Below are 26119 nucleotides of genomic sequence, written 5' to 3'. Positions count from 1 at the left end.
TTACTGAAAAATTAACTGACTATATGGAAACAGAAACTGCAATCTGAACCTCATCAGTATCATGTTCTAATCCACTATTTCTTAACCCACGAAAGGAACATTTTGATGTATTATGAAGAAGTCCTCAAAATATCACAAAATCCTGGGTTTCTTCATAGATCTTTTCTCATTTTGAACCAGGCTAATGGCAACAATGGTAATTATGGTAGAAAAAGAAAGATGGCAGTTGTGTGTATGTACACATAAAAAGTAACAGAAATGACAAACGGAGAGACCAGTAACCTGGCAAGATCACAAGTATGTATAGACTAAAAGTGTTTGGGAACTAATGGATTAATCATGTGAGCTAAAAAAGGGCACACTGAGTAAGATGGTTAAACTTAGAAATGAAACAGTTTGCCACATAATAATAGAAATATTATAATACTTTGGGCAAGAACACTGAACATTTCCAGGCTTCAGTTTCTTTATCAATAAAATGGTGTCTTCTAGGGTTCCCTCTGCCTCTAACGTTCTATAAAATGCTATGAAAAATAACAAATACTCTCACACTGGAATTGTCTATAAATTTTAAAAGGTAGTACTTCAGATGCAATTTTGTGAAGTAGAAAAAGTGTAAAGGTATTTTTTTCATAACATCCCATTTCATGCTGTGCTTTCTCAGATTATTATACCCAAACCCCATCTGGATCTAGTCAATACTACTGCATCATTTAGTTTTAGCAAACCATGGACCTCCCATGTTGTATTGTGCTTAAGGAGCTAAAATCAGATAGTCGCCTTCTATTAAAAGCTACTACACCAAAGGCTTATTTAGAATTTCAATTTTAACTCAATAATAATTATTGTACAACATCATCTATATTTTGTTTGGATTCTTAACTATAAGGCTTTTTCTATGTTATATATTTTTGACACTTAAATTAATATAAGGGAAAGCTCAAAAGCAAAACTAAAAATGCTCAGATAAAAGCAAAAAGATAAGACATTCAAAGTGTCTCATCAGAAACACAGATGTTAAAATCCAGTAACATAATTACTAGGCCTTTGCCTCCAAGGAAGGAAAGGAGTCCATATGTAAAAGTGTATTTATAGCAGTTCTTTTCATAGTAGCAAAAAACTAGAAATTCAGGGCCATCTGGTGGTGCCTATCACTCAGGGAATGCCTAAACAATATTGTAGATAAATGTATTGTGTTATTGTATCATGGCAAAATAGATGGTTTTAGAAGTACCTGGGAACGCTTATATGAACTGATGCACTGTGGTAATCAAAACCAGGGATAAGGGTAATAATAATTATAATGATAATAATGTAATAATAGATGGCATTAATAAAGCACTTGCTTAGCAGAATTCCTAGCACAAAGTATTTTACAATAATTATTTCATTGGATCCTCACAACAACCTCATGAGGTAGGTGCTATTTACTGTCCCCACTTTACAAGTGAGGGAATGGAGGCAGGCAGAGATTAAGTGACTTGCCCAGGGTCACATAAGGTCTTGAGACCATATTCAAACTCTGGTCTTCCTGACTCAAGGCCCAGCACTCTGAAAGGGAGAGGTGGAGAATGGGTTCTCCTCCCTTCCCCCATAAAAGAATAGAAGGAATCACAGACAAGGAAGACAGCTTTGGAAGTTAAATGTTGTATTTATTATATACTTAAAAATAAAAGCAAGCTCTATATAATGGAGATTCACAGTTTCAAGAACAATCCTTTCCTTCTGTTCTACAATGTATATGGAAATGTTTACTTTATTTGGTGCTTAAGTTCAGAAAATAAATAAAATAAAATTGAAAAAAATACAGACTCCTATTTCTCACTGTTGCCCTCCCTCTCATCTGATGACCGATCCTGGCTGTAGCTTGCTTTATTTCAAAATATTTCTCTGGGTCTGGAAAAGGAGAAAAAGAGGCAACTCTAGTAGCAGCAAGGCAAGCAAAAATTAACTTTTTTGCAAGGAGTAAGGTGGTAAAAGGCAGTACAATATAGTTGCTAGAGAGTTGGCCTCAGTTAGGAAGACTTGTGTTCAAATCTTGCCTCTGACACAAATTGGCTGAGACTGGACAGGACATTCAATGGCTCAGTACCCCAGGGCAACTCTTTTAAGAGTACAAGGTGAAGAACAGTTTTTGACCTGCATTTGTAGATGGTATTTCCTATACCAATGAAATTCTATATCTGCCACCACTCTTCCCACTCCAAAAGGGTGTAACCAGATTATGAAATTAAAAGATCAGATAGCACTAGTTGTTGAGAAGAGCACAAAGAACAGGGATGATGGTTTAAGAGTGAGAAGGTTTAAGTTTAAGGTTAAGATGCCAGAAGTAGGGAGCAGGAAAATGAATGAGATCAGAAAAATAAATAAGAAGGAAAATGTAAAGTAAGAGCCATTTGAGAATGTGATACGATATAGCTAGAGTAAACAAATGAAACTGGGCTTCAATATGCATTATAACAGTAATTATTGGAAAGAATAAATAAATCCAAACAAGCGAGAAAAGAACATTAATTTTCACTTCTTCCTTTGGAGGAAAGGTAAATAATGGAGGGAGAGGAAAATAATTCAGTGAGTTCAAGACTGTGACTGATTTCCCCTATGCAAAGCTGAAGAAATTGATGCTCCTAGGCCAGGGGCTATACTTACTGTGAGTTCAAATTAGGCCCAGTTCCTGAGGTCATCTGCTCCCACACACCTAAGTTCCCCAAGGGGACTGGCTGATTATGGGACAGGCTTTAAAAACAGCCAAATACAGAGGAAGGTGTTGAAATGTAAACAGACAAATATTTCATGAAGAAAGTGGGATTTGTATTGTCTTGTAGAAAGAGTAGGCTTGGTCAAGGTACAGAAAAGAAAGAAGGTGTACCAAAGGGCACAATATACATAAAAGGATGAAGGCAGAAATACAAACATGGTATGGATGGGTGTATGAGAAGATTGACCTGGCTGGAATCAAACTTGGGAAGCAGTGTAAGAAAGCTGGAAAGGGAGAGTTTATATTTCTATTTTAATTAAGTATAATTAATGAAAGAAATGGAAGAGGTGATGGAGCAGAAAGGCAAGCTTTGAGTCAGAAAGACTTGAAGTCCCACTTCTGATTTATCTGTGTAGCACTGGGCAACCTCTCCAGGAAAGTCTCTAAGATGAAAAGTTCTTAACAGTTTCATAGAAGGAATTTTCTCATTAGAAGTTCCCTATGCCTATGAAATCACAGGTTCAAAACAATCAAACAAACAAACAAAAAAAGAACATAAAATGTAGGAAAGTCACTAAAGACACACCTTGTTACTTCTAAAGAAGCCTTCAGCCTTCAGCGTTTTACTGGACACATTAAGAAGGCGCAAGTCATTGTAGCAGCGTTCCAAAACTATTCTCATTGTTTCAGCAGGCAAATGTATAGCCTACAAAGGGATCATAATTATAGAAAAGAACTTTTAATTTTGCAAGAAACCATACCTTAAAATAGACAGTTGACCAAAAAATGACATTGCCTTTTCCTATGGATCAAAGACAACTAGCTAAAGTTAAAAAAAAATACTCAAGAACATAAATGAATCTTATTAATCTCATTTGTTAAAACTGCTGTTTATCAGAAGCCCAAAGGAACACTTGCAAAGTAGTATTAAACAAAAATCTAAACAAAAACATTTCACTTAAGCCACTCTAATTTTACTTTTAGGGCTTAGAGTAGTGATTTTATGCAAAAATGAAAAACTTTCCTCATAGCTGGCATTTGACCTAATGATACCTAATTCAAATAAATTGCTTTTCTTTGTAACCAATCAATAATATTCTGATAATTTATAACAATGGCCAAAATCAAAGAGAGAAAAAGAAAAATAGATTTTGGCCAAGAAACATTTGTTTCCCATTATGTCTATAGAAATGACTAGGGGGTTAAATACCTCCTCCAATTCCTAAATGTAATCTATTAGTTTACAAGTCCAATACCATCGTATGGTTAAAGGTACAAACTGGTGGCTATATGGTAAAAGAAACTGTCAATCTTCAATTCGTTTCCAGCAACATAAAGGAATAGAGGAAACTGAGCTACGACTCCCTCTTAATACAAAGGAGAAAGAATATAATCTAACAAACCTGCTTACATAATGCTGAAGAGCATAAGGTGGTAATAATTTTGAGTCTGCTGACTCAAGAGTAGCAACTTGGTTCCTCCCCCCCCACCCCCCGCCCCCAATCTTCAAATGAATGTCAAGAACAGAAAAGCAAATATGACCTTAGATATAGTCAAAAAGCACATCAACAAGGGAGTTAGGTGGCTCAATGTATAGGGCCAGGCCTAGAGACAGGAGGTCTTAGGTTCAAATCTGGCCTCAGACACATCCCAGCTGTATGACCCTGGGCAAGTCACTTAACTCCGATTGCATAGCTCTTCTGTCTTGGAACCGACACTATGTATCGATTCTAAGATGGAAAGTAAGAGTTTAAAAAAGACATAGCAAAACATGCCCATGGTCTCCTCAATCACAAAATGCTAGGAGTGTTTCTGGGGAATCAGAACGGCCTAGGCCCGTATCTGTCCCTGAAGTTACAAGTTATTTGCCATCTTAATCCCTTAGGTAATGTCCTTAAGAATAAGCCAAAGAAAAAGTTGCTGATCTGCATTGGTGAAGGTGGTTTCCTCATTAGGAGTTCTCCAAAGATTAAATCTCAGGCCTGTATCTCCTCCCTTCTCCCTCCTCATAAAAACAAAACAAAACAAAAAACTGTCTCTAAAATTCTAGTTACTATGTCTCTCTAGAATTCTAGTTATCTTTTATAATTAAAGCAAATGTACACATAATTCTAGTAATGATTAAAAGCACAGGCATTTTGTTATTTCTGAACTAAAAGAAAAAAGACTAACCATCATCATCTCCAACATCCTAATTTTTACAAATGGATATGTGTGGGTCAATAAAAACATACCGGCAAAATATCTTTTGAATCTAGCTACCAGAGCAATTTGGTAACATTTTTAATTTGTAATCATACAGCTCCAGTGTAGTGTTTAACAAAGACAACAAAACCTTTGCTTCACAGTTACTTCTGTCCTTGGCTTGCCTGATCTACTAAACTGAAAGCAACTCCTGGGTAGTAATCTTCATTATTTATCTTTATCTCCTCTTAGTTTATCAAAGGCATGTAAATAGGCACCAGAAAAATGTCTGCTGGTTAAGGTATATTTGGAATATGCCTAGGGTAATTCTTTTGGGTGAATGAGGATGAATATTTACTGTCAAACTCTTCAGCACAATTATAAAATAAATAGAAAAATGTTAAGCATTCTTAAAAACTATGGTAATTACCTCACTTAAAAGTACTCAAATCACTAGCACTGTCAAAAGTTAAGTCCTTTGAAATGAAGCATTCATCAGTTTAGTGAAAAGAATAGAACCATTAGACATCTTCTCAAATAGGTCACCCAATTAAAGTTTTTATGTTAGACATGGAAATTATATTTCTCCACACACAGATTGTGTTATTTAATACTTACCTTTGAAATAAGCTGCTTAAATTCAGTGACTGTTTGATTTAAATAAGCTCGTACGCTAATTGGAGGAGCAACAGACTCTGTCTTTATATCAACCACATGAACTTTCACCATCACTTCTGCAACATTTGAAAAACATAAGAACAGAATTGCTAAGTACTTAAAGTAATTGGCTTAAATAAGATAGTCACAGTATGGTTTTCAACAGTCACAAAGATGCAAATTTTCTTTTTGTAAAAAAGTATAATGTACTCATTCATTCATTTGCTTGTTTATTTATTTATTTTTAATCCTTAACTACTAAGTATTGGCTCCAAGGCAGAAGATTGGTAAGGGTGGGCAATGGGGGTCAAGTGACTTGCCCAGGGTCACACAGCTGGGAAGTGTTTGAGGCCAAATTTGAACCTAGGACCTCCCATCTATAGGTCTGGCTCTCAATCCACAGCTACCCAGCTGCCCCTAATGTATACATTTATTAAGACTGTCTTTCCCTCTCTTAATTTAGAGCTATTAACAAATTAACCAAACTATCCATAATGAAATGGAAAAAGAATCCAGCAAACTGGGCTCCTAAAATGCCTTAAGCTTTCCCCAAATAACCTAAATTCAGTTAATAGTTAACTCACTATTTACTTTAAATGTAACTTCTGCTTTATACATTACCAATAAAAAGTATGTATACAATTTCATGTACAGTACAGAAACAACAATTTGATCTCTCTTTTAAAATGAGAACATCCTGGGAATATTATTTCCAAAACTAAAGTTCTGATATTTATTGGAGTAGTAAAAGGCAGTTTTGGCAATTTCCAAAATATAGATCCATACCATTCAATTCTGTTAAATACTGGCTGCAGTGAAAGAATAATGGGTTGGCATTAAGGTTTCCTCTAGTCCAGTGATGGGCAAACTACAGCCTGTGGGCCAGATGCTGCCCCCTGAAATGTTCTATCCAGCCCCGTGACATTATTCCTAATCTGACAAATACAATGAGTAGGATACAATACAATGAAACTTCGAAAGAGTTGCCTTAGAAACAGAGTGACAGATGAGCATTTCCTTTCCTTTGGCCCCCTCTTTAAAAAGTTTGCCCATCACTGCTCTAGGCCATACCTCTGCTAATAGATACCCCAACTTTTAAATGTTTATGGTTATCTTTGAAGCTTTAGTATAATCCTTTTAGTTTATATATAGGGTCTTTCATTCTTAAAAAAAATCATTTTAAAATTGCTCAAGCCCACTCTTTTATTACACAGAAACAGGAACTTAAAAATGCTTAAGTATTCATAAGGTTTTTTTTCCCTCTTGGAGTCCATAGCACACTCTACATTATGGACTAATAGAAACTGATTTCAAGATCCTATCTAAGCTAAGGAATAATGATAATTATCTTTATTTGGTACCTGGGTTATTTTCATCCTCCATATGTTTCTTTGTATATGTCCCTTTTGAATTTTGAAATGCTTGTTCCTAAATTTTTCTTAATTTTTCATTTAAAAACTTGAGATCAAATAAAACTGATCAAATTCAACTTAAAAATAGGAACCCCCCACCCCCCACATTACTTCTAAGTAAAATAAAATTTTTCAGAATACTGTATTTCTTACCACCAGGTTTATAAGACTGGAAAACTTGATCAGGTTTTCTGGTTTCCAAGAGTAAATCAAACATGTATGTTGACTTGACTCCACCAAGTAGAAGCCCCATTGGAGTATCCTCTTCTCCTTCATATGACCGCTCTAGATAATCATGAAACTCATCATACTTGACAAGACGACAGCAATCCAGGGGAATGACCTCTTCTAAATCCATCATCTAAAATTGGAAAAGTTACCCCACAAATTTTATTTTTTTTAAATCTAGCATCAATATTACTATTATCACCTATAGTTCTCTCTCTCTCTTTACCTATACATATATACATACTTATGTACTTATGACTTGTATAGATGCACAAATACAATAGACTTAGAAATATGAATTAAATGTTTTTAAAATAAAAATTAACTTTTTTACTATCATTCTCAAATAACATTTTAAATGATTAAGTATGTAATCTATGTAAAAAAAGTATTCCAAAAATAAGATATTAAATGCTTTTTAGTGCAAATCTTGAAGTTAAACTGCACTCAAAAGTCAGGGTACTATGCAATTTTGAGGATATAAATTTATGAATCATAAAAGGAAAATTCCATAATTTAAATACAGGAATCACCCCATCATTTGCTCAATTATGCAGCGACAAGAACACTGCTATAAATGAGTAGGGAGAGCCTCTTAAGTAGCCTAGTTTACATAACAATGACTACACTGTAAGAGCTCACATCCATATAATTTAGAAAATGTTTTCCTTTTAATAGTCTCCTGTGCTAGGTAGTTCAAGTATTATTATTATCTCTACTTGAAGATTTGGAAACTGAGGCAAAGAGAAGTTAAAAGATTTAAGTTTTTATTAAAATGATGGTATTAGTGCTAGAACCAAGTTCTTCTGACTGCAAATCCTAAACTCGTTTTACTACACCAGTGGTGTTAAGCTCAAATAGAAATGGTGGCCATTCTCTAGAATATAAGGATCTTGCAGGTGCACAAAGACTTAAATTTTAAAGTGTAATGTTATTTCTACTTTAGTGTATTTTTATTCATTTTGTTAAATATTTCTGAATTCCATTTTAGTCTCATTCAGGCAGTTTGAGGAGTACTGTGGCCTGGGTATTTAACCCCTCAGCAAGATACCCGTTACTTCCCTGGAGTAGACCAATGAAGTGACATGCCATCTGTGGTACCAAACTTGAATCTTTGCCTTTTCCACATAAAAGTTTTGTTACAGTACGACAGAAATCAAGCAGAGAAATCACAGGGAGTCACTGGAACATTTACTACTAGTTGAATGACTGTGGGCAAATCACTTAATCACTCCCAAGCCTTAGTTCCTCCATCTGTAAAATGGTAATAGCTGTATGGTGTAGTGGAAAGAAGCTGGAGCTAGAGTTTGGGTTCAAATTTAATTTTGCTGCTTACTACACATGTGACCTTGAGCCCATTACTCAACATCTCTGGGCCTCAGTTCTTATCAGTAAGATGAGTGGATGGATGGGGAGCCTGTAAAGATGCCTTCCATCTCTGCAGCTGTCACTTTAATGCTAATTTAAGGAAAGCACCTTGTAAATTGCTATGTAAACAAGTAATGCTGCTATCATCATTTCACTAATATGTTTTAAATTAAGCTTATTCAGAATCATACAGAAAGCCAGCGGCAAAACCATAATTATTAGCACAGAAGGCATCTGACATGAAGTTTTTTTTTTTTAAACCCTTACCTTTCATCTTATAATCAATACTAAGTATGGGTTCCAAGGTGGTAGGGCTAGGCAATAGGGTTAAAGTGAAGTATCTAGGCCATATTTGAACCCAGGACTTCCCATTTCTAGGCCTGGCTCTCTGTCATTAAGCCACCTAGCTGCCCTGCTGATATGTTTTATAATTCACAATATAGTTAACATAGAAGTTTTATAGTTTAATCTTGACATTATGATATGTGGCAATGATTATTTGGGTTTCTCTTGCTACAACAAATTCAAATATCTAAGTGGCCTTTCTCTGAAAAGCACAACATCAGCGTTTACTATTAAGTTATATCTAGAAGCAATAAGAAGCTCAGTGGATAGAGTACTAGGCTTGGAGTTGGGAAGAACTGGATTCAAACTTGGGCTTAGACCTTCCAAGCTTTGTGACTATGAGCAAGTCACTTAACCCCAACTGCCTCACCCTGGCTGCTCTTCTGTCTTAGAATTGATACTAAGATCCCAGGTAAGGGTTGAAAAAAAATTAAGTTCTATTCAGTCTAATTCATTTTGAGAACATGAACATTATCAATGAGGAGCTGAATGTGCTCCAAGGGAGGGATGTAAGGTATATCTTTTGAGACAATCCCATTCCTAGAAAAGGACAATTATTGAGGTTCCTGCAAAGAACTATTTTCACTACTGAATCTGGACAAATGCTGCCATTAAGTCCCAAATGCGTAGGAAAAGAACAAGTTAGATTGCATCTGGGAATGTGTACAGGCCTTTACTACAAAAGAAAATAAAAAATGATAGAAAATCATGGGAGCAAGATGTTACATAATTAGGAGCTTGAATGATATACTGGAACCTCTAACATGCTAAAAGAAAAAAAGAAGAGGGCTGGTTTCTAGCATGAAGATTTAAAGTGAAAAGGATTTATGGGAAACCATGGGGCATGACTGTCAAAGGAAGAGCAAGGTTATGGTCTGAACTTATAGGAATATTCCATATGAAAACACAAATCAAAACACTATTTGAGAAAGATTACAGATTGGTAATGTAAATGTAAATCTAGCAAGCGGTGAGATTCAACACACCTTATAAGCTATTTCTACTGCTTCTTTTAAAGTCTTATCTTTATGAACCTCCAGTTTATTTTCCATCATCACTTGTTTCACAGGATGCATGCAGAACAATTTTATCTGTAACACAAAAATTTAGTCAATGTTTAATCAAGCCCAAAAGTCACATTTTCATTAATTTTTATCTTTAATTACATTACATCTCTAATTACATAAAATTATTTAGATTTATTAAAAAGGATATTTCTTTTAAAAATACTTATATTTAGTAATCACAATTTTATCTTATAATTACTTAAAGAATGCCAATAACAACAAAACATTTCACTGTGCTAAAATAACTGTTAAACCCATTTTACTCCACTGCTAGAATAATTTTTCCTTCAAAGAAAGGTGAGACAAGTCTGACCTTGCAGGTATTTCTTTCAATTTCACGCTGCCTCTTTTCTTGCTCTTCCAATTCTTTCTCTTTTTGCACCAAACTCTTAATGTGCTCCGGGTAGTCATTCACTTCTAAAAATTCTACCAATAACAATGATAATGATCAGATGCTATCATTCCAATTCCGTTCTTTTATCATCCTGAACCTCAGATTTTTAGGTTTGTTTTACCAGATAGCTAATAGCAGAATCTATCCCAGGACAGTTCTTTCCCTAGACACCTGGTCTTCTACACAGAGGTCTAAAAATGATCATATTTGTAATAAGTATTTCTTAGCCATTTCTTTTGACAGTATATTAGTTAACTTGCTATGAGCTGAGTTTTATAGAATGAATCTGAAATTTATTATTGCTACCATTTATATGGCACTTTAAGGTTTGTAAAATACTTCCTATGTCATCTCTTCTGGTCTTCATAACAACTGTAGGAGATAGATAAGATTATCACCCCCATTTTGTAGAACTGAAGTAGACAGAAGTTAAATGACTTCCTTAGGGTCACACAGGTAGGGAGTGGATAAGGCACGATGAACTCAGGTCTTCTTGATTTTAAGCCTAGTCTCACGTAACTATCAGAAAAGAAGGAAGAGGGGGCACTTCCCATTTTGGCTTTATATATACATGCAGGGGAAGCATAAGAGAAGACATATATGGGGGGGAAGAGGAAAGGAAGGAGAAAGGGACATTGGAGGGAGGAGAAGGAAGAGAGAGATATCAGACTTGTGATTTCATTGGTGTAAGGAATTTCTATTAGGTAAATTCTATCAAAATGGATAAGCAATTGTTTTACAATTTACTTAGAATCTAGGTTTACATATATGCATATATGTAAAATATGATTAGTGTCCTCATTATCAATGGCAACAATGATATGTCTTTTTGGAGAGATCCAAAATGAATCAATATATTCTGAAAAGTTGAACTAAGACTTCTAGGAAGAGAAAGACTCTGAGAGACCAAAGAATACATTTCAGGCATGAAGAAAATACACAGAGGTGTAAGATAAAGGATAAATTTGTGGAATAGCTAGCAGTATAGCTTGGCAGCAATATAAAGGAAAGTTGTATGATAAAAGGTTGGAAAGGTAGGTAGAACCTGGACTAGACAAGGCCTTAAATACCAGGTTAAGGAGTTTATAGTGTATCCTATAATCAAAGGAAACCCAAAAAAGGCTATTCAACAGGGGGAGGGAGGGGAAATATAATTTCCCAACTTTTACCAGTTTCAAAATTCCATGTCATTTTACTTGATTTTAGGTTATTTCAGTTTCCTATTATTTGAAGAAATCTCTCACAGAAACAGACCATGACTGGCCTACTAACATTTTTCCCAACTGCTCTGTTTCAGAGAAACATCCTTCTTGGTTATATTTAAAGTACTTAATTAGATCCTTAATCCTCCCACTCTAGACCTGTTTAATTGCTCAGAGTACACCTACCACAAAACAGGAAGCCTTTTATAAAACTATGATATATGTAATGATTTATATCATACTATTGACTCTTCATCTTCATCACTGTGTAACCACACTACCACCACCACCACCACCACCCACCACCATCACCACCACCACCACCACCACCACCACCACCACCACTACTACCATTTATACATTACCTACTCTGGGCCAGGCACTTTACAAATATTATTTCATTTGATCCTCAAAACAACCCTGGGTGGGAGGTATTGAACTTCCTTGCCTCCTTTAGACTGTTGTGAATGAAATTTAACAAAGGTAGACCGAGGCACATCCTCGCCAGATTTCTTTAGAGAGCAAACCAGATATTCTTAAATGATACCTTAGTGGTCTAAAGATACTAGATGAGATTCTCTAGTGTCTACCTGCATCCCTCAAAGATAGAGAAATTCCTTAAGGCAAGAATAGTGATTAGCAGGAGAACTGGATTTCTTTTCTTCAAAGACTATCAATAATTATGAAGATGGTGAGCTATTTATAGATCAAGGTTGCCTGCTTCTAGGCCTAACCTATAGTCTCATTTCTAAAAAAAAAAGCCATCTTTCCACCTCCTTGCCAAGAGGTTATAGCAAATTTTACTAGGAATCTGGCTATTCTCTTCCTAGAATATGAAAGAAGTAGTTAATAAATCCATAAAACTGACACATACATTTGGCTTCATAGGTAAGAAAATCTGAGTTATAATGTGGTCCTACATTTATTCTGGATACTGACTAACTTCAAAATAGTTACAGAACAGAGAATAAGATCCTAATACATTTTTTCCCTCCATGGTAAGTAAAATTATTCATTTTAATTTAAAAGCAAACAGAAAAAATTACTATGTTTTCCTTGTTAAAAAAGGGCAACTTTAGTTACTTTCTAGCTGGAAAAGAATAAGTTTCATAAAATTTGAAGCACAATGCCTTAATTTCTGTCCCTTTTCAATATCAAAATTTCTCTTCATGAAAATAAATCATATTTTCTTTGTCATTATATTGTATAGCTATAAGTAAACTGGCATGTCACATTCTATGACTTAAATCTGAAAGGTATATTAGTGCAGGGCATATAGCTTCATTATCTTATATCTCATTTGGTGGGTAGAGGGTAGCTATGTGGTATAGTAGACAACAGAGCTGGACTTAAAGAGTCAGGAAGACTCATCTTCTTGTGTTTGAATTTGACCTCGGACCCTTGCTAGCTGTGTGATCCTAGGTAAGTCACTTAACTCTGTTTGCCTCAGTTCTTTAACTATAAAATGAGCTGGAGAAGGAAATGTCAAAACCATTCCAGTATCTTTGCTAAGAAAACTCCAAATGGAGTCACAAAAAGTGGGACATAACTGAAATAAATGAACAACCACAATGTGTAGTACAAAATGGAAAGGAAAACCCTCCACTAATTTCTTGGGGCTTTTAAATGAAAATAAAATAGTAAAAATGAAAATACCTATAAACAAAAAATGACCGCTTAAAGACTTATGCTTTTCATAGTCTATCCAAGTTCATATACATAGTTCAAGTATAAAAATGATGGGTTTTTTGATTGGTTTTCTTTGCTCATAGAAAATGCACTAGTAGGAGGAACAGGCATATTTAAGAAGTGAAGAGAGCTCTGGGATTGAGTATGAAGAGGCTGTTTGAGCCCCAATTCTACTAGTTTAGAGGTTGTGCAACTTAGGGCAAAAAACTTAACCTTTCTGGGTTTCAGATGATCCTAGAGTTCAAGTTGGAAGGAAATTAGAGCCCATGGAGTCTAAGCCCTTCATTTTACATTTAAGGAAACTGAGGCTTTACAAAGGTTAAATGACTTGCTCAAAGTTAAACTGGTTATAAGCAGCAAACAGGAAGTGAACGAATTAGGGTTCTTTCCATAGTACAAATACCTTGTACTGCCTACTTTTAATGGGTTGTTACAATGCTCAAGTGAGAATGCATATAAAACCACTCTGTAATTATAAAATTTTATGTGTGACTCCATTTACTATGAGAATATATCAAATCAAATTAAAAGACAGATTCTCTTATTTTAGGAAGGTATTGGGATGGAATCTCCAAATATTTCCTAATTTCCACAGATACTTTTCACAAAAATACCCAACGCAGATTTTGATCAAATATTATCTGAATTTTGAAATAGAAATAATCAAAAAACTGTCTCTTAGATGTCTTCTGATTTGCCTACATTAGTTGATAATCTATATTTTACTATAATAAACATTTTATTCTTTTAAGAAGTATACTAGGCAACTTTAATGGTATTTCTACAGAACAGAAATCAATAGGAGGTAAACCCATCTAGGTTTTCACTTAAGGGATTTTTTCTTAATAAAGGAATTTTACATACCAGGAATGCAAGGATGGTGCAACATTAGGAAAACCATCCACATAATTGACCACATCAACAAGCAAACCAACAAAAACCACGTGATTATCTCAATAGATGATGAAAAAGCCTTTGACAAAATACAACACCCATTCCTATTGAAAATGCCAGGAAGTTTAGGAATAGAAGAGCCTTTCCTAAAAATAATAAATGGTATATATCTAAAACCATCAACAAACATCATCTGCAATGGGGATAAATTAGAAGCATTCCCAAAAAGATCAGGAGTGAAACAAAGATGCCCATTATCACCTCTATTATTTAACATTGTACTAGAAACACTAGCAGTAGCAATTAGAGAAGAAAAAGAAATTGAAGATATTAAAACAGGAAATGAGGAGACCAAACTATCACTCTTTGCAGATGATATGATGGTCTACTTAAAAAATCCTAGAGAATCAACTAAAAAGTTGGTGGAAATAATTAACTTTAGCAAAGTGGCAGGATACAAAATAAATACACATAAATCGTCAGCATTTCTAAATATTTCCAACACATCGCAGCAGGAAGAGTTAGAAAGAGAAATTCCATTCAAAATCACACTAGACAATATAAAATAATTAGGAATCTGCCAAGACAAATACAGGAATTATACAAACACAACCACGAAACCCTTTCCACACAATTAAAACTAGATCTAAACAACTGGAAAAACACTGAATGGTCATGGGTAGGACAAGCTAACATAATAAAAATGACCATTCTACCCAAATTAATTTACTTAATTTAGTGCCATACCTATCAAACTACCAAAAAACTTTTTTACTGAATTAGAAAAAAACTATAACAAAGTTCATTTGGAAGAAGAAAAGAACAAGAATATCAAGGGAAAAAATGAAAAAAAATATGAAGGAAGGGGGCCTAGCAGTACCAGATCTTAAACTATACTATAAAGCAGCAGTCATCAAAACAATATGGTACTGAGGAAGAGACAGAAAAGAGGATCAGTGGAATAGACTTGGGGTAAGCGACCTCAGCAAGACAGTCTTCGATAAACCCAAAGAACCCAGCTTTTGGGACAAAACCCCACTATTTGACAAAAACTACTGGAAAAATTGGAAAACAATATGGGAGAGAGTGGGCCTGGATCAACATCTCACACCCTATACCAAGATAAACTCAGACTGGGTGAATGACTTGACTATAAAGAAGGAAACTATAAGTAAATTAGCTGAGTACAGAATAATATACTTGTCAGACCTATGGGAAAGGAAAGATTTTAAAACCAAGAGTTATAATTTTGACTACATTAAACTAAAAAGGTTTTGTACAGACAAAAACAATGCTACCAAAATTAGAAGAGAAACAACAAATTGGGAAAAAAATCTTTATAAAAAAGCCCAGTCAAAGGTCTAATTACTCAAATATATAAGGAGCTAAATCAACTATACAAAAAAAAAATCAAGCCATACCTCAATCAATAAATGGGCAATGGACATGAATAGGCAATTTCCAGATAAAGAAATCAAAACTATCAATAAGCACATGAGAAAGTGTTCCAAATCTCTAATAATTAGAGAAATGCAAATCAAAATAACTCTGGGGTATCGCCTCACACCTAGCAGACTGGCTAAAATGACAACAGGGGAGAGTAATGAATGTTGGAGGGGATGTGGCAAAATTGGGACACTAATGTATTGCTGGTGGAGTTATGAATTGATCCAACCATTCTAGCTGGCAATTTGGAACTGTGCTCAAAGGGCTTTAAAAGACTATCTGCCTTTTGATCCAATCACAGCACTGCTTGGTTTATACCCCAAAGAGATAATAAGGAAAAAGACACATACAAAACTATTTATAGCTGTGCTTTTTGTGGCAGCAAAATAAAATTGGAAAATGAAAGAATGTCCTTCAATTGGGGAATGGCTGAACAAACTGTGGTATATGTTGGTGATGGAATACTATTGTGCTCAAAGGAATAAAGAACTGGAGGAATTCCACGTGAACTGGAATGACCTCCAGGAACTGATGCAGAGTGAAAGGAGCAGAACCAGGAGAACACTGTACACAAAGACTGATACACTGTGGTACAATCAAACATAATGAACTTCTCTACTAGCAGCAATGCAATGACCCAGGACAATTCTGAGGGACTTATGAGAAAGAAAACTAGCCACATTCAGAGGAAGAACTGTGGGAGGAGAAATACAGAAGAAAAACAACTGCCTGAACACATGGGCTGATGGGAATATTATTGGGGATGTAAACACCAAACGATAACTCTAGTCCAACTATCAATAATATGGAATTAGTTCCTGTGATACATGTAAAACACAGTGGAATTGTGCATTGGCTAAGGGGGGTTAGATGGGTTGGGGGAGAAGGAAAGAACATGAAATATGTAACTATGGGAAAATAAAAATTAAAAAAAATTAATATAACGTTGCTTCATCTATAAGATACTTATCCAAGGTCTGTGTTTCAAGAACAATGTTGTAGCCAAACATTAGTTTGACACTGAATAAGGATTCTATGACTAGAAAAAAAATTAAAAGCAACCCCCAAATTTATAATAACTTCCAACTTAGCTGCCATTTTGGCAAGAATTATTCTGAGGGACCTTAATAACTATGTTTCAAATTCTAGTTCAAGAAATATAAACATAAGAAGGATTAAGTACCTTACTCCATATACTTGAATTATTCTACATATATTAAACTCACTAATTTAATTTTAAAAATTCTTTAACGAGTGCTGTAAAACTGGCAAGAAAATGCCCTATTACTATGTTCATAAAGTCAAGTTAAGCACACTTACTTGCATTTCTTGAAGGATCCTTCAATCTATATATAAGCATATATGCATTTGTGGAGCTAATAGAAAGACAAAGAAAAATCAGCTGTGACTGAATTTCATTTTATTAGGTCAACAAGTATAGAAAACACTCTTCCCTACTTCATTTTTTCAGGCATATTCACACTTAAACTGTACTAGGAAATGAATAAAGCTTTCTTCTGCTTGAATAGATGAAATGATACAACTGCTTCTCCTGATAAGTCATTTGAATATTAAGTAGGTCTGTTTCCCAAAGTGACTCATTGTAATTGATGAGCTAGTTAAGTAATAATAATGTTAATAATATTATAAGAGTGAGAAAAAAAACAATTCCAAATGCACAAATCTAGCTTATAATTTCCTTGGCTCATTTTTCAATAAGTGGAATGTTACTAACCTGGCAAAGGCACTAGAATAATATCCTCGACTTCCTGAAGATCCACCATGAGTTTTCTTAATGTCCTCTTGGGTTATCTGAAACATTATATCACAGTACTTGAGTCTGTAAAATTTTAGTTTGATGCTCTACATTGTCCCTAAACAAATGGAATTAATGAACTCTTGTAAAGGAGAGCAAATCAAAAGAAAAAGGAAAGGAAAAAAAGAGGGAACACACATACACAATTACCACATATATCAATTAGACCTAAATTTAGGACCATGTAAAATCTTCAGGTGGTGTCTAACTAGTTAATAAATCAAATTTTAATCAGTAGTCAGTGCCTCCCAATGAACTTCAGCACTAATGATCAGGGAACAACTGTAAAAGTCTAGTTAAGAGAAAAATAAAAAAGAATTTTAGCATATCAATGAGTGAGACTGAAATAGAAAAGGAATGGTGTTAAGAAAACCTAGTTCCACTCAGTCTTCTTTGTTTTTTCCTCCCAAAAGTTTTGATGAATAGGCATAATTTCAATTTCTCTTGTCAGAGCAAAAAATTTTAAGTTCTTGCTTACCCGACTAACGTGCTGATCATTGAAGCTGTACCACTGCTCATCACTGAATGATTTTATGCACGCATAATAATGACCACCAGCTGCACTTCCGGAATGAACCATAACAGAAAAGAGTTCATATAGCAATGAATTCTAGAAGGAAAAGTAACAACATAGAAATCTCATTTATCTTTAATTCTACCCTCTTTTATACATATATAGTATAGAGATTTCAGTCTATGCTACAGAGAAGAACAAAGGTATCGGCAAATTGCTAGACAATTTGGAAAAAACCTCAACTCCATTTCATAGATGTAACAATTTAGTGCCCATTTTCTCCATTCTAATCATAAAGTCTTGGAATGATGCATACTAAGAAGCTGCTGAGTACAAAAAAGATCTATGTGTGGTCCGAAGTAAGTATAAACAAATGACAAGAAGAATGTAAACAGATAACTGAAAAATACTTTTCTTTACTAACAAAATACCTATGACTTCCTCCACAAGAGAAAAGTGGTTTCCTTTTATAAAACCCAGATTTGGATGTCACTATACTCGATGACTATATTTGAGTTTTACCATAATAATTTGTCCAGAATTACTCTGTAATCACAGGCAAAGTTAACTGTAATCTGGCTCTTCTAATATTACTTTCTTAGTTAAAAATTCTCTGATGGTTATAATAAAGGACTATCTTTATGGAATTTTCTCAAATAAAATAAGTGATAGCAAAATAGAGAATAGATATCCTCAATTTCGTGAATTATAAAGTTTATGCACGAAATCAATGAATTTAGGATAAAAGGAGAAATTCTGGATTGGGGAAAATTTTGCATCAACTATTTCAGAGAAAGGCCTGATATTCAAGATTTACAGGGAATAAACATATAGTAGGAAGAGCATTCTCTAATGGATAAGTGGTCAGAGAACATGAACAAATAGTTATCAAAAGAAAATTCTGAGCAGCAATATGAAAGACTGATTCATATTGCTACGGGTAAGAGAAAAAGAACTCATGGGTTGCAAATCACACCTATCAAATTGACAAAGAGGACAAAATGAGCCTAGTCAATATATTAGAAGTGTGGAAAGTCAGGCACAGACAGCAGAGTTGGGCAATAGTCAAACAATTCAAGATGACCGCATGAAATAAGACTAAGAAAGTGACTAAAATGACTATATACTCTTTGCCCAAGGGATCTCCCTCTAGGGTCTTCTATACAACAAAGTATTTACAGAAGTACATTTTAACAGCAATTTTATAGCAAAGAAAAAGAAAACAAGCAGATGCTGACAGACTTGGAAATGACTGAATGAAATTCTATGAATGTAAGAGAACACTACTGTACCTTAAAGTACAATATACAGACAGAAGAATACAGACAATAGGAAGACATAAAATAAAGCAAACTGGAGTAAACAATATACACAATGACTATTTTAGAAAATTAAGTTTTTATTGATGTCTTCTATTTCTTACATTATTGTAGTTATCCCAAGGACTTCTTCTACCCAGTCTCCCTCCCAAAGAGCCATCCCATATAACAAAAGATTTTCTGGGAGAGGAAAAAACAAAACAGCACAACTGATTGAAAAAGTTAGAAAAAAGTGCAAGGTCTAACACCTATGGACCTTCTACCTCCACAAGAGGAAGGTTGGGATGCCCTTTGATCACTTTATTCAAGTTCTGCTTAATCTTTAATTTTGTTACATTTACTTTGTTTTTATAAACCCATATCTTCTGTCTTAGAATCAATACTATGTATTGGTTCCAGGGCACAAGAGTGGTAAGGACTCGGCAATGGGGGTTAAGTGATTTGCCCATTTTGGTCACTCTATCTGCATAATACCAAATAGTTTTAAAAAATAGTTGTCCACCATTTCACAGTTCCACCAAAAATATATTAATGTGACTATCCCCAACCCCTCTAATACCAAATATTGCCATTTTTGGTAATTACTGCCAATTTATACCTTACAGGGCAAGAACTCACTATTTGACAAAAATTGCTGAAAAAACTAGAGAGCAGTTTGGCAGAAACTAGGCTTAGACCAGTGATGGTGAACCTTTCAGAGACCAAGCACTGTGACCTCCCATGAGTGCTAGGCATGCTCTACCTGACTCTTATCCACACAGAGAAGAGAGAAAGTGTACCCATTGGGCTACTGGGCAGGTACAGTGAAAAAAAAAATATCCTCAGTGAGTGTAGAGAGGGGCAGGGGAGTGGTCTGAGCACTCCCCTCCTGTCCAGCTTTCCTGCCTATGAGCTGCTCACCTTATCCCCTGTGTACTCTCATTGGGCTGTTGGACAGAGAAGCAGGGGATGTGAAAAAATATTATCAGGCACAGTGGAGAGGGGGAGGAGAGCAGTTCCACCTGAGTTCCTCTGCCTTTCTAATAACAAACTTGGGGGGAAGAGGGAGAGGGGTGGCATGTGTGCCCACAGAGATCACTCTATATGCCATCTCTGGCGCATGTGCCATAGGCTCGCCATTATGGGCATAGATCAAGATCTCACACCATGTACCAAGATAACGTCAAAATGGTTACATGGTTTAGATATAAAATGTGCTATCATAAGTAAATTGGGAAACACAGAAAATCTTACTTGTTAGATCAATGGATAAGGGAAAAGCTGATGACCAAATGAGGCAGAGAGGATCACAGGAAGTAAAATGAGTAATTCTGAGTAAATAAAATTTAAAAAGGTTTTGCACAAACTAAACCAGTAGAATCAAAACCAGAAGGAAAGCAAGAAACTGGGGAAAAAATTTCATAGCGAGTTTTTCTAATGAAGACCTCATTTCTCCAATTATAGGAAATGACCCAAATTTATAAAAATAAGAGCCATTCTTCAATTGTTAAATTGTCAAAGGATATGAACAATTTGTTTTCAAAAGATGATAATCAAAGTTACCAATATTCACATGAAAAAATGTACGAATTCCCTACTAATAGAGAAATGCAAATGAAAACTACTATCAGATATCACCACCTCACACCTATCAGAATGGTTAACGTGACTGAAAAGGGAAATGACATGTAGGAGGAGATGTGGAAAAATAGGTACATTAAAGCATTGTTAGTGAAATTGTGAACTGGTCCAACTATTACACAGAACCATTTAGAATTATGTCCAAAGGGCTATAAAACTGTATATACCCTTTGGCCTAGCAATACTACTACTAGGTCTGTATTCCAAAGAGATCACAAAAAAGGAGAAAGGACTTATTTGTACAAAAATATTTATAACAGCTCTTTTCGTGGTGGCAAGGAATTAGAAACTGGGGAGATGCCTATCAACTGGGTAATGGTTGTGATATATGATTGTGATGGAATACTATTGTTCTGTAAGAAAGATAAGCAAGTTTCAGAAAAACCTGATCATATTTTTATGAATTGATGAAGTGAGCATAATCAAGATCACAGTATACTAAAACAGCAATATTATAATGAAATTCAAATATGAAAGACTTAATTCTGCTGATTAATACAATGATCCAAGACAATTCCAAAGGACCCAAGATGGAAAATGCAATCTGCCTCCAGAAAAATCTTCATTTTTACATTATTTTATTTTTAAAACAGTTAATATGAAAATGTCAAACATGACTTCACAATATCTAGATATGCTTGCTTTCTCAAAGGGTGGGAGAGAATCTGGAACTCAAAATGTTAAAAAAATGAATGCCAAAAACAAATCAAAAAAATTTAAGAATCATTTGCATAGAGATGATAAATGAACCTAAAGGAACTAATGAAGTCATCCACAATTAAGGGATAAGATCTGGATGATGATCCATCAAATGATACTAAGGAATGATCACAAAGACAGAAGAAGAACCAAGAAGTGTCTGAAAGGCCGAGGAAAGAATTGTATTAATTTAGGGCTTAGACTAAAAGTTCATTCAGGTCAACAAATCTGAGTGTTTTCCTTTTTGAGTCTTCGGCACTGAGCAAAAAACCCTACACATGTTTTTGAAGACTCAAAGAAACTGAAGCATTTAAAAATGAGTGTTAAAAAACATCTTTTAGTGCAACTATGAATTTTGTTTTGGGTATGATTTTCCCAACTTGTTTGCCCTTAGGAAACTAGACAATATTATTATCAACTTAAACACAGCGCAAAGTGAAAGAGCTACCTTAGCTGCCCAAGTTACTATCCAGTTATTACTGCTCAATCATCCTTTTCATGCTTACTCCCAAAGCTCTATCTAATTCAAAAACCCTACTTAATTTGACTCTGGGCATCCTCTCCAGGATACTGGTCTTAAGTCTGTCACTATTATTGTCTCTTAGAAAGGTTACTTTATCTGTATCCCTCCATTCAAAAGTTCAATACAGTAGATCAATGATGGGCAAATTATTCATCCTGGGCCAGATCCAGGCCATAGTTTGCCCATCATCGCCTTAAGCAATTCCCTAATCACTACATCTAGATGTGGGGGCGTAGTGATTAGGGAATTGCTTAAGGCAGTGATGGGCAAACTATGGCCTGGATCTGGCCCACGATGAATAATTTGCCCATCACTGCAGTAGATTATTTCTGTGGGGTGGGGGTGAGTAAATCTGATTCTTTTAAACCCTTTCAAAATGTAGTTATATTTTCTTACCATCTGTACATGACCACACTTACAGATAAAAATAAGTATTTTAAAGATATACTTTTAAAAGAAGGAATATTGGTATCATCTATGAGAGTTCCCAAATGGATCTCCCCATCTTGCCAGGTTGGGGATGTAATGGTCCTCCTATTATTAATAGGCAGAGAATCTTTGACTTGTTCCATTTCCATCCTGGATCAATTTGCCTCTCCTTAGCATGGTAACCTCCTGTTCCCAGGGGGTTGCCCATATTGGTGCTGAACATAGAAGGGACATGTGACTGACTTTGCCCTAAATGCAGCTCAGAACTCCTGAGCTAGCTATCCACAAGCCACAATTTCCCTGATGTATTCACAAGCCCCTGGGGGACAAATGACAGGCAGGCACTACCATGCTTGTAGCTCCAGTAATTCTTTTTAGATTGAATTTCCAATTCAATATCACAGAGAAAAAGGTACCTTTTCAAGACCAGGTTTTGTAATCTTTTCAGTTCCACTATTACTTTCAAGGCAGATTCCTTCATCGACCCCATCATCATTTGAGAAATCGTTGCTCATCTGATCACTGTGACAACTGCCTTCATTTTCTGCTCCACTGTCCGTACAACTCTCAGTCTGAGGAGACTTCTTCATAACAAATAAAAGTCTTCTTAAAATTTACAAGCCACATGAAGTGATAATACATTCAATAAAAATACATCCATTTGAAAAATTTAATAGAATAAAATATTAAGATAAGTATTTCAATTCACAAGATACTAAATTAAACAAAATGGAGTTTCAAAATCATTTAAAAAAAGAAAGCCTTGCCATTAAAATCTCAATTTTATAATTCAGTATTTTACCAAATAGAAATCTCTGTTAAATATTATTTATAATTGTAAGAATGGTCTTTATTTTATTTATGTCTAAAATCTCACCAGATACAAAAGTTTCTGAAGAGAAACTCAACTTACAAATGGGATAATGTATTCCCTGTAATCAAACCACTGACTAGTTGAAAAAGGTTAAATTTAATACTAAATCAAGAGAAAAGTTAAAGATGAAAAGACACCAATTTGAATAACTGTGACCTTTTCAAACAAGTCATCAATGCTAAAATATGGGAAATGGAAAAAGACAAATGTTGTTAAGTATCACCATTTGTTGTAAAAGTTACCAAAAGGAACTAACTGCCAAAGAGAGGAGGCTTTTAAAAAAAGAGCCCCTAGAACACTTCTGTTGGCAAACATCATCTCTCTGCCATTTAGGGGGGGAGATCAGAGCCAAGGAATACAAACTCATTTTTAGAATTTTTTAATAGACCAGTGAAAGGTTATAATGAGTATTGCCTTATAAAATAATGGAATTGAAAAAAGGTCAAGATTAGTGAATCAAATGAATTATATCATTTCAAGAATGTTCCAAAATATAAAAACTTGCCAATGTTGTGACAATAACTTGTTTTTATGAACAATGGCAGAGTAATTAGCCTGGACTCTAAAACTCTTGGCCTTTGGACTCTAAAACCTCATGTCCTCAATCACTACAATAAAGAAGTAGAAATAGTAGCACCTAGGAAGATAGCCAGAGGATCAAAGCTTTAGGGCTAGAAGGCATTTTGAGGGTAATCTACTCCAAATTTCATTGTATAGATAAACTGAGGCCCAAGGCCATAGAGGTAGTAAGGGAAAAACCATACTTTAAATGCAAGTTCTCTGACTTCAATGCTGATACTTTTCTCACTGGGATCATCAATAAAAACACACAAATCCAACCAAAGAAATTTCATCAAAACTCAAGAATCTCCCAGCCTGTTTTTGAGAGAATTAAAAGAAATTAAAGAGAAATATCAATAGCTGGTGCAAGGGAGAGAGGTAGACTGGTGGCTATCTCTTTAGGCTGTCAACTCAAAAGCGCTGCCTATCAATTTTCCTTGTGTCCATTTCTGAATATGCTAAACAGAATGCTTTGCTTTTCACAGGAATGAAGCTAGACTTGAAATTTCTTCACTGCTTTTTCAAAATTACTATAAAATTCTGTTATCTTTCAAAGTGAAGGATTCCACTAGAGTATGGAGAAATAGCCACTAAGGTCACTGAAAGAAACGAAGAAAACTATGTCTTTTTGGTTCTTCTGAAAGAGGTTTGAGAAGAATGAACCAGACCAAGTTAGTACAAAGAGTAGCAAAAAATCCATGCTGAAGTAACATAATCTTGAAAACATGAGATTGCTTTACAACAAACCTCTGGAAGAGAAGCTATTAGAAGAATAGGGGAAAAAATTACAGGTCATTAATAGATGCCAAGAGTCGCTAAGGATTACAAAGACAATCCATATGCCTACTTTCTCATCTTTATAAAATTTTTCTGAGAAAAAGTTACATATTGTATCAAAGTTATGCTTGGTGAAAACACGAGTCTTTCACAAACTATTGTTTATATCTATCTAGTTTATAACTGACATTTATATAGTGCTTTTAAGTTTCATAAAACATTTATACTGGATTCTCATAAAACTTTGTTGCTTAGGTTTTTTTGGTTAAAAAAAGCATTTAGCTTAGCAGAACAAAATACAGACTTACAAGGCTCTCCTCTGAAGGAGTCACTCACACATATGTTAAGAACCTACAGGATTTCTTGACAAATGCAACCACAGAGATAATTCTGTTCAGCAACCATATAATTGAATAACAGATGCTTGTTAAAAGCATATCCACCACTGTCATGGGGGATTTCTTGCTCCATGTCTAAAAGTAGGGATTCTCTACAGCTGGTAAGATACTCTAGATCAGTGATGGGCAAACTTTTTAAAGAGGGGCCAAAGGAAAGGAAATGCTCATCTGTCAAGTCTGTTTCTAAGGCAACTCTTTCGAAGTTTCATTATATTGTATCCTACTCGTTGTATTTGTCAGATTAGGAATAATGTGGTGCTACTGGATAGAACATTTTAGGGGGCCACATCTGGCCCGCTGGCCATAGTTTGCCCATCACTGCTCTAGATAATTCTGTTAAAAATTTTTACTGTGCTGAGTGCACCAAGGTCTAGATCAGTGATTCCCAAAGTGGGCGCCACCGCCCCCTGGTGGGTGCTGCAGTGATCCAGGGGTAGTGGTGATGGCCACAGGTGCATTTGGGGGTGATGAATAACTGTAAGGGGGCGGTGATAGTATGTGACAGGGGGCTCTAAGTAATATTTTTTCTGGAAAGGGGCCGGTAAGCCAAAAAAGTTTGGGAACCACTGGTCTAGATCATTGTAGAGTCTCCTTAAGGAAATACATAAATATTCTAATAATCCATACAGGAAAAAATTAAGTGAATGAAAAATGCTACTTGCAGTTTGTATGGCCAGTCAATTGAGGAGATACATAAATACATATATTTGAAACAAGCACTATAGATGGATAATATCCAGAATTGAAGAAAAAAAAATCTGATAGATTGTATTTGGAAAATTATGCAATCTATTTAATCTATTTAAAGTTACTCCCTGTCACAAAGACCCATATTTCCAACATAAATGTTCTCTCAGAGAGAACATTTTAATACTTTATGGTTTTGAATCTTGGAACACAATATACTCTGCAATTAACTCAAAGAACAAGGAGAATACTGGGGGGCCAACAGATGTCAGCACATTCCAATGGATGATCTACTCTATCAATGCATGGAGTGGAGAG

The 26119-nt window shown here is 35.0% G+C and overlaps 1 protein-coding gene across 1 annotated transcript in view; it reads right to left on the bottom strand.

Annotated features, from left to right (window-relative positions):
* USP47 (ubiquitin specific peptidase 47) overlaps positions 1-26119 on the bottom strand; it is a 59216-nt gene that overhangs the window by 10109 nt on the left and 22988 nt on the right. Inside the window, exons 7-15 of the mRNA XM_044681828.1 lie at positions 22921-23088; positions 17879-18010; positions 17320-17396; positions 16905-16960; positions 10273-10385; positions 9879-9983; positions 7105-7312; positions 5501-5616; positions 3285-3404 (exon numbers count right to left, since the gene is read on the bottom strand). Coding sequence (XP_044537763.1) covers positions 3285-3404; positions 5501-5616; positions 7105-7312; positions 9879-9983; positions 10273-10385; positions 16905-16960; positions 17320-17396; positions 17879-18010; positions 22921-23088 — 1095 coding nt within the window. The remainder of the gene's footprint in view (positions 1-3284; positions 3405-5500; positions 5617-7104; positions 7313-9878; positions 9984-10272; positions 10386-16904; positions 16961-17319; positions 17397-17878; positions 18011-22920; positions 23089-26119) is intronic.

The sequence above is a fragment of the Gracilinanus agilis genome, chromosome 6, assembly GCF_016433145.1.
Source record: "Gracilinanus agilis isolate LMUSP501 chromosome 6, AgileGrace, whole genome shotgun sequence".
NCBI classification, from domain to species: domain Eukaryota; kingdom Metazoa; phylum Chordata; class Mammalia; order Didelphimorphia; family Didelphidae; genus Gracilinanus; species Gracilinanus agilis.
The sequence above is the reverse complement of the archived record's forward strand: the minus strand, read 5'-3'. Positions and strand labels throughout refer to the sequence as shown.